Genomic DNA, 10,307 nt, shown 5'->3' with positions numbered 1-10,307 from the left:
CACCAAGCTCACAAAAGTAAGGAGAGTTCTCAGTAATCCACAAAAAAACTTGGGCACAACTTCTAATATTTAATTTATTTAAAAAGTATCAATATAAATATATACAAATAAACATGAAATTATCAATATTATCTCTAAATGCTGATGTGCGTGTCCATACTTTTCCAACCTCCTGGAACTCACACTCAGATATTCTGGAGTTTACTGAAAAGAAAGGAAAATCGTTTAGAAAAAAACAATAAAACCATAAACACAAATTTCGGCCATGTTCCAAAATGCTGGAGGAACTCAGCGGGTTAGTCAGCGTCCATGGAAATGAACGAACAGTCTTCTTCCTGAAGATGGGTCTCGCCCTGAAATGTTTGTTCATTTCTATGGAGCTGCCTGACTTGCTGAATAAAATCACAAGGTAAACAAGAGTATCATGATCTATTCTTTGTTAGATCTATGGCTGTATCAAAATTGCAAAAACTGCAGAAGTATTGTTGCTGAATTGCAGACAGAACAAAAATTGCAGCAAATACATATTTTCTGTTACTTGTGCTAATTTGCAGGTCAATAGGGAGGAAAATCGCCAAGAGGTGTTGGGGGTTGGGGGGGAGAGAGAGAAAACAGAAAGACACAGACAGACATGGGAAACAGTTAAGAGAAGAGCTCGAGTCTCCTGGAGAGTGATTGCTGGTCATTCTCTAAAGTGTGTGGTCAGTGAGATGGGCCATACATTTTTCGACAGTTGTGGAAACCTGATATAATATGCTCCAGAATTTCACAATTTGAGTAGCATACTAAATGTAACTGTCAAAAATAATCAGTAGTCACAAATATAATTACATTCAGTTACTTCAGATAACCACTTCCAATTACACAGAACTTTCTCCCCCATCCCCAATTCCCAAGCGTGACACAGATTCCTCCATGTTGTTTCAAAGGCTTGTAGCCAGAGATCTTTATCACCTGGACATGCTGCACCTTCCCAGACGGTACAAGAAACTTGAGCATCAATACCGTGTGTAAATATGTGTGTAAAAAAGTGCTTAGATGTGGAGTTAATATTCCTGGCATAAAATACCATCTATTAGATTTTTTTCAGGTTGGCAGGAAAAGTCTACGACAGGAGAAGAGATTGTAATCCCAGGAGAAAGGGTCAGCCATTTAGGAGAAGGCGAAAGCTATTTCCTAACTCCGAGTTGGGAATGGTCAACCAATGAGTATATTTCAGACTAACAAATTTTTGCACATTATGGGAGAGCACTGGATTATGGATACTGTGCAGGGCTCAGAAGTGAAGTTACAATTGAAGGTCAGACACAATAATAAAATGAAGAAGACGGTTTATGAGGCCACTTGGACTAATCCTCTGATTGATTATGTAATAATTGTTTTTAACAATAACACATCACCGATCACAGCTAGGGATTACTGGGGTAGGAGACAAGACAATATCTTTCAAGACAGCAGCAGACCTGCCTTCGGAGAGGTACAAGGGCAGGAAGAGATGATGTAAAGCCCACTTTCTCTTAATATCCAGCAGCTGAATCCAAAGCAGACTCTATAAGCAGACTTACAGAGGTGCAGCTCTATAAAACTCTGGTTAGGCCACACTTGGAGTACTGTGTCCATTTCTGGTCGCCTCACTATAGGAAGGATGTGGAAGCATTGGAAAGGGTACAGAGGAGATTTACCAGGATGCTGCCTGGTTTAGAAAGTATGCATTATGATCAGAGATTAAGGGAGTTAGGGCTTTAGAGAGAAGGAAGATGAGAGGAGACATGATAGAGGTGTACAAGATATTAAGAGGAATAGATAGAGTGGATAGCCAGCGCCTCTTCCCCAGGGCACCACTGCTCAATACAAGAGGACATGGCTTTAAGGTAAGGGGTGGGAAGTTCAAAGGGGATATTAGAGGAAGGTTTTTTACTCAGAGAGTGGTTGGTGCGTGGAATGCACTGCCTGAATCAGTGGTGGAGGCAGATACACTAGTGAAGTTTAAGAGACTACTAGACAGGTATATGGAGGAATTTAAGGTGGGAGGTTATATGGGAGGCAGGGTTTGAGGGTCAGCACAACATTGTGGGCCGAAGGGCCTGTAACATATTATTCTATGTTCTATGTTGACTCTCATTTGTATTAAGCAAAATAATTTTCAGGTTTAAGTTTCGTATTCACAAATTCTTTTACATTAACTTTAAAAACCTTCTTGCACTATGTCCAATGTCACTAGGAAGAAATACGAAAGAATATATTTAACAGTTTCTCTATTACCTGTCCTCCACAGTTTTACTTGAGGGATAGTACACCTTGAAGCAGAAACCACTGCGTGGAAATGAGCCCTGAAAATAAATACACTTCCATGAAAGATGCACATTTATAAGTAAAACAATTGTTATTTAAGTTTGATTTTTAAGCACAAACTTAAAAGACAAAACGATCCAGGAAGTGTTTAATTTTAAACATTAAAAACTGTTTACTTGGGGTTTCATTATCCTCCTTACCAACCCTTTCCTTTGTTTTACGTCTTTCATCATATTTACTTCCAGACAACTCAATGTAAACAAGGTGGTATGTCAATGACTCAACCTTTCATTTCCCAGAGTTTCTAAGCTCCTAAGCCCCACAAACCAACTGCTCAAATTATGCTGTTGTGATTGAAAATCTCACTGAAAAGAATGTTATCATTATGAACTAAGGATAACCATAAATAAAGGGGAAGGGAAATTAAGGAAGGAAACATGCATTATAAATCGGGACAAAATAGTTTTCTGTAAAAAACTATTCACCTCATTAGAGAGAAATTTTAACATTTTTAAACAGTTCTTCTGACCAGTTAGACTTCCAGAATTTAATTCTGTGTAAAACATGGCAAGAATGTTACATAATGGTGCTTACAGGATTGATAGAGATGCAGTCTGTATGGACAATGTTGAATGGATCATATTTGTCAGCAAATACAAGCAGGTCTGGTACTGGATACACACGAAGAGCATAATCATATGCCCAGTAGACTGGACTAACATACAGTGGCAGTGGTGTCAGATGGCTTTGTGCAACGATGGTCTTCACAAACTACAAAGATAACAATAAAGAGAGGGGTTAATTTTGTACTGTCCCAAAAACTACTTTTTGTTATATTTTGACACAACTGCAGACCAAACATTTACAACTACAGTAGTACCAATTTTGTTCCTACAAATCAGTAATAAAATTGCAAAATGTTGAATGTCTTCAGCAGGGGAAAGCAAAACTAGGGCTACGGTTTGAGAAAATGAACTGGGGTAGACATGTACACAGTGTGTGTACAATGTGTACATGATGTGCCTGTGGTGCTGCCGCAAGTTAAGCTTTCCTTTGTATTTGTACATACACAGACGTGTGCACATGACAAGAAACCCGACTGGAGGAACCCTGCAGCAAGCAAATCACCTCTCAACTCCTCAAAGCCTGTCTGCCATCTATAAGGTTCAAGTCAAGAGTATGATGGAATACTGTCCACTTGGCTGGATGAGTGCAGCTTCAACACTCAAGAAACTCAAAACCATACAGGACATGGCAGTCTGTTTGATAAGCACCCAGCCACAAACACTAGCACCAATGCAGAGCAGCAGCAATTTGTACCATCTTCAGCAACTCGGCAAGACACATTAGCACCGTCCAAATCCATAACTTCTTCCACCAGAAGGACAAGGGCAACAAAAAGCACGGGAACACCACCAGCTAGAAGGTGCCCTACAACTTCATGACTTGGAAATATATTGCTCCTCCTTCACAGTCACGGGGTCAAGATCCTCGAATTCTATCCATTGTGGGTATACCTACTCCTCAAAGACTGCAGCTCGCCATCAGCTTCTCAAGAAGAACCAGGGATGGATGGTTACAAGCTGGCTCAGCCTGCACAACCCACATACCTTGAATGACTACTTTTGAAAAACTGATGGCTTTTCAATGGAACTTGGCAGAGGTACAATGACTCACCATAAGGATCAAAGGAGAATAGAGGATGCAAGAAAACATTAATACAAAAAGAGGAAATATGCTGATGCAAAAATTAAATTAGCTTTCTGCTCCAATAAATAATTTGATTTCATTTAATACTTAAAACACCAGAAATTAAAATTGAAACAAAAATTACATTGGGTACGTACTGTACACTAGTAAACCATATTCTAGTACATATACAAGTACTATTGAAGAAAGAAAGGTTTCCCCACCTCTCTACTAAAGAAATCTTAACCAAGGAATCAAATACTCAATTCCTGATCTAGTATCCTTGTATATCTTCTTTCAAACTTCTCCATGTTCTTAATTTCCTTTCATAATGCTGTCAACAAAAAGCATTATGTTACACCAAGTTGTCTAAGCAATTTCACTGACGAAGCTCATGTGTTTCAATTGTAGATGAAAGGGCATACAGGAGGAGGCCATGGACCAACACATTAGAATGGGAATGGGGACTGGAATTAAAATGATAGGAAATCCTGCTTGGTGCAGATGGAGCAAAGGTGCTTGACGAAGCGGTCCCCCAATCTACGTGGGTCTCATTAGTATAGAGGAGGCCACCTCCAGAGCACCAGACACAGAAGACAACCTCAACAGATTGGTAGTGAAGCGTTGCCTCACCTGGAATGACTATTTGGGGCTGCAAATGGAGGTGAGGGAGGAGGCAAATGGGCAGGTGTAGCACTTCTTCTGCCTGCAGTGATAAGTGCCAGGAGGGACAAATTAGACAAGGGAATCACTCTGAGGGCAATCCCCATAAAAAGCGGAGAGTGTGGGGGGAGATAAGGAAGGATCTGTTTAGTGGTAGGATTCCACTGATGATGTCAGAATGATGTGTTGGATGTGGAGTCTTATGATGGGCTGGTGGGTAAGGACAAAAGGAACTCTATCCCTGTTAAGGCGACAGGAAGATGGGGTGAGGGTGGTTGTCTGGAAAATGGTGGAGATGCGTGAGGGCAGCATCGAAGGTGGAGGAAGGGAAAAGCTGTTCTTTGAATAAGAAGAGATGTTCTGGAAAGCCACATCCTGGTAACAGGTGCAGCAGAAATCAAGGAACTGAGAAAAGGGAATGGCACCAGGTTAACACTGTCTGCACGGTGGTTTTCAAGAATTAAACATCTTGACTCTTTCAGTCTACTGCCCAAGGAAGAAGTACCAGTTTCCACAACATAATCTATTTCAGAAAACATTGTGACAAACATAGTTCATTCAATTGCCGAGTATTACTACTGTCAGCAGGAAATGGAGCAAGTAATGATTAAAGATTAGCTTTATTTGTCACATACATATTGGAACATCAAAACATACAATGAAATGTGTCGTTTGTGTCACAACCACAGTCCGAGTGCGCTGGAGGCAGCCTGCAAGTGCCACCATGCTTCCAGTGCCAACATAGTATGCCCACAACTTGTGTCTTTGGAAATTGGGAGGGAACTGGAGCACACAGAAGATACCCACTTGGTCATGGCGAGAACATACAAAATGCTTACAGACAGCAGCGGGAATTGAACGCCAATCAATGGTGCTGTAGAGTGCTAAGCTAACAACTACACCACTGTGCTTTGGGTCATGGGACTGAAAGGTCTGATTACAGTCATAACCAAAGACGATAAATACAATAAGCATTAAATCCATTAGAAAAGGATTAACTCACATGGTTTGGAATATCCAAATTACTGTTAGGAAATCGGATGCAATTTCTACACATCTTGTTAACCAGGTCCTCACGAAAAATTATAATCTCCTGTGTGCAGTACTGAATCCTAAAAATGATTGAAACATAGTAAGTCTGATTTTTTTTCCCATGAAAAGCTATTGAACAAAAAGGCAAATAAACCGTAAAATTGTGATATATATAGAAAGTTTACCTGCAGGGATTGGTAGTAAATACAGAATATGGAACTTTCTTACTGAACTCTTCTGTAATGTAGTTAGCTAGTGGAGGTCTTTAAAGAAATGAAGAGAAGCTATTAAAATAATCCTTTATTGAGGGACTGAAGGCAATCATGTTTTATTGTGCATTCAATTCACCACCTTCAAGAGCATTTTAGAGATTAAGTAGAAAGGTGAATATATAAAAAAACTATCTGGGCTATTTCAATAATGGAAATAAAAAAGATAGAGTGCCTTTCATGATTCTGCATACAAAATAGAACAAAAATGAAAGAAAGCCAAGGCGATGCTGGAAAGGCAAGATTAAGAATGAACTGTCACAGGAAAGTATACAGATGACTGAAACAACCATGCTGGTTGAGAACAGACAGCAATGCTATGAATTCATTCAGTCCCATCATAACTGCTGAGCTAATGGATGGGTATTAAAAGTGGTAGCAAAACTGGGAACACCAAGAACTGTGGTGTCAGACCGAAAAAAATGTGAAAAACCAGTGATTACCTGGGAAAGATAGAACTTGGACCTGGATCTTCCGGACCAGGGACAAAAACAAAGCGGCTGCTGCAAATCGATAAAAGAAAAATATTTAGATCTATTGTTAACTATAATATAAAAGACAATACGAATAATATTTTTAAAGATCTTCTAAAATATCCTTGATATTCAAATTGATGTGAAGTAGAATATTCTACGTTTCGAAGAATGATGAAGATCCCCGAACTAAAAATTTTCATTAAAAATATCAAGAGTTCCATTATAATAAAAACAGAAAATGCTACAAACAATCAGCAGGCAGCATCTACAGTACAAGTATAATAGTTCAGGTTGAGGACCTTTCATCAAAACCACACCTGAAGTGTTAACATTTTTTAATGTTTTCACAGCATTGGAGTCTAAAGGGAGACCTTACAGAGGTTTTCAAAATCCTGAGAGGAATAGATGAGGTAGACTCTCATACAACAGAGCAAATGCTTTTAAGGTTAGACGGGGGTAAGTTTAAAGATCAGAATCAAGTTTAATATCACTGGCATATATTGTGAAATTTGTTAACATTGTACAGCACTGTGAATTACAGTCAGACTGTAATTCGTAGTGCTGCACAAAGTTTATATTTATATTAAATAGTTAAATTAAACTAAGTAGTGCAAAAACTAGGAAATAAAGAAGTAGTGAGGTAGTGTTCATGAGTTCAATGACCATTCAGGAATCAGATAGCAGAGGGGAAGAAGCTGTTCCTGCATTGCTGAGTGTGTGCCTTCAGGCTTTGCACCTCCTTCCTGACAGCTTGTCTTAAGTGGTGGGGTCACCTTTTTTAAAAAACAAAATGGTGTCTACAACTGGTTACTGGGGACAGCAGTGGAAGCAGGTAGTTTGTGGAGGTTAAGAAGCTTTTGGATTGACACACAAATATAAACAGAATGGAGGGCTATGGATAACACACAAGACAAAGGCATTTGGTATAAATTGGCAAACACCAGGAAATCTGCAGATGATGAAAATTCAAGTAACACACACAAAATGCTGGTGGAACGCAGCAGGCCAGGCAGCATCTATAGGAAGAGGTACAGTTGATGTTTCGGGCCAAGACCCTTCGCCCTGACTGCCTGGCCTGCTGTGTTCCACCAGCAATTTGTCTGTGTTGCTAGTATAAACTAGCAGCAGGATTGGCACAACGTTGAGGACAAATGCTCTATTCCAGAGCCGTATTTTTCTATGCTCTATTAAAGAACCAGAAGTCTGACCCAAGATCTCAACGAGTTTGAATTTATTTTCCTTAATACTATCAAGGTCCAAATCATTCTATTTGACAAATACTTTACATTTTAACAAATACCTGCTATATGGCCAACTATTCACTCAGACTGAAACTCAAGATGTTGCACAAGTTAGCTGCCCTATCATTTTGACATGAAAACACTTACCTCTTTTTAATCCCAATCCTACTGTTGCTGTTACACCAACTTTTTTGTATTGTCAGTGCTTTCAGACCTGAACCCCATCCAAAAAAACTGCAACTTAGAATACCACTGATCCTATACTACAATTTATCTTATTCATCATCCATATCATTGTCTTTCACCGGCTTGCCCACATGCCAAATTTAAGAATTTTCATTTCTCTTTATAAAGCCTAGCCTCATCATAATGTTGTGTGCTTACCCTCCACTCTACTCACTCTATTCTTATGCCTGTGAGGTTAAGCACAATTCCAATGCACTAATTAAGATTGCTGATGACACCACTGTTATTGGCCGAACCTGTATATAAGGAGATGAAAATGCAGCTGAGTGGTTCCACAACAACAATCTCAGCATTAGCAAGACCAATGAACCGATTATTGACTTCCGTGAGCCAGTCCTCACCAGGCGAATCAGGTGGAAAGGGTCAGCAACTTTAAATTCCTCAGTGTTATTATTTCCAAGGATCAGCACTGGGCCCAGAATATGCATTTGCAAGAAAAGTTTTGTGAACCCTTTGCAATTACCTGGTTTTCTGCAAAAATTACTCATAACATGTGGTCTGAATCTTCATTCAAGTCACAAAATAGACAAACAGTCTGCCTGAACTAATAACACACAAACAATTGTACTTCTCCTTATCAATACTGAGTATACCATTTAAACAATCACAGTCTAGGTTGAAACAAGTATGTGAACCTCTGGGGCAATGCCTTCTACAAAAGCTATTTGGAATCAGGTGTTCCATCCAAAGAGATGAGATTGGAGGTGAGGGTTGTAGAGGTGCTCTGCTCTATAAAAAAGATCTGTTTATGTGCACCATGCTTCAATCAAAATAACTTTCAGAGGACCTTAGAAGAAGAATTGTAGAGATGCATCAAGCTGGAAAATGCTACAAAAGCATTTCTAAAGACCCAAGTGTTCATCAGTCCACAGTAAGAGAAACTGTCTACAAATGGAGGAAACTCAGTACTGTTGCTGCTCTCCTTCGGAGTGGGCATCCTGCAAAGTGCACACTAAGAGCACAACGTATAATGCTGAAGGAGGTGAAAAAGAACCCAAGGCTAACAGCAAAATCTCTAAAGTCTCTGTTCGTGAGTCCACTATAAGAAAAACACTGAACAAGAAGAGTGTTCATGGAAGGACACCACGGAAGAAACCATTGCTCGCCAAAAAAACATTGTTGCATGTCTCAAGTTTGCAAAAGACCACCTGGATGTTCTACAATGCTTCTGGGACATTGTTCTGTCAACAGATGACACAGAAGTTGAACTTTTGGGCGGAAATGCACACTGATATGTTTGGAGGAAAAAAGGGCACTGCACACCAACACCAAAACCTCATCCCAACTGTGAAGCATGGTGGAAGGAGCATCATGGTTTGGGGCTGCTTTACTGACTCAGGACCTGGACAACTTGCAATCATTGAAGGAACAATGAATTCAAAATAATATCAAGACATTTTACAGGAGAATGTCAAGGTAGCGGCCTGTCACCAGAAGCTCATGGAAGTTGGTTGATGCAACAAAACAATGATCTGAAACACAAAAGTAAATCAACAACAAAAAGGTTTAAGAAGAAAATTCATATTTTGGAATGGTCAAGTCAGAGTCCAGACCTTAACCCAATTGAGATGCAGTGGCATGACCTGAGAGAGCTGTTCATGTAAGGTTTCCCAGAAATATTAATGAACTGGAATGGTTTTGGATGGAGAAATGGTCTAAAATTCTTCCTTGCTGTTGTGCAAGTCTGATCAGCAGCTACAGAAAATATTTGGTGGAGGTCATTGCTGCTAAAGGAGGTTCTACCACATTTTAAATAAAAGGGCTTGTATACATTTTCCAGCCTGGACTGTGAATGATTAAACAATGTGTTTGACAAAGACATGAAAAGTACAATTGTTTGTGCGTTATTGGTTCATGTAGATTGTGTTTGTCTATTATTGTGACTTAGATGAAGATCAGACCAAATTTTATGAGTAATTAATGTAGAAAACCAGGTAATTGCAAAGGGTTCACAAACATTTTCTTGCACTTGTAAGTGCAATCATGAAGAAAGCATGTCAGTGCCTCCCTCTACTTCCTTAGAGGCTTTGCGAAGATTCCGCATGACATCTAAAACTTGGACAAACTTCTATAGCTATGTGGTGGAGAGTATCTTGACTGGTTGCATCCAGGTCTGGTATGGAAAAACAAATGCCCTTGAACAGAAAATCCTACAAAATGTAGTGTATGTGGCCCAGTGCATCATGAGTAAAGCCTTCCCCACCATCGAGCACATCTACACTGAGCGCTGTGGCAGGAAAGCAGCATCCATCATCAGGGATCCCACCACCCCCTGGCCATGCTCTCTTCTTGCTGCTGTCATCAGGAAGGTGGTACAAGAATTGTTCCCACAACTTATGGACTCAATTTCAAGGACTTCTCACCTCATGTTCTCGATGTTTGTTTGTTTATTTATTACT

General features: G+C 39.7%; 1 protein-coding gene across 1 annotated transcript in view; it reads right to left on the bottom strand.

Annotated features, from left to right (window-relative positions):
• pole2 (polymerase (DNA directed), epsilon 2) overlaps positions 1-10,307 on the bottom strand; it is a 44,079-nt gene continuing 33,772 nt past the window's right edge. Inside the window, exons 14-19 of the mRNA XM_072283338.1 lie at positions 6,389-6,448; positions 5,862-5,939; positions 5,648-5,756; positions 2,887-3,063; positions 2,263-2,330; positions 1-204 (exon numbers count right to left, since the gene is read on the bottom strand). Coding sequence (XP_072139439.1) covers positions 186-204; positions 2,263-2,330; positions 2,887-3,063; positions 5,648-5,756; positions 5,862-5,939; positions 6,389-6,448 — 511 coding nt within the window. The 3' untranslated portion in view covers positions 1-185. The remainder of the gene's footprint in view (positions 205-2,262; positions 2,331-2,886; positions 3,064-5,647; positions 5,757-5,861; positions 5,940-6,388; positions 6,449-10,307) is intronic.

The sequence above is a fragment of the Mobula birostris genome, chromosome 1, assembly GCF_030028105.1.
Source record: "Mobula birostris isolate sMobBir1 chromosome 1, sMobBir1.hap1, whole genome shotgun sequence".
NCBI classification, from domain to species: domain Eukaryota; kingdom Metazoa; phylum Chordata; class Chondrichthyes; order Myliobatiformes; family Myliobatidae; genus Mobula; species Mobula birostris.
Note: the sequence above shows the minus strand (reverse complement) of the source record. Positions and strands in the feature narration are given on the sequence as shown.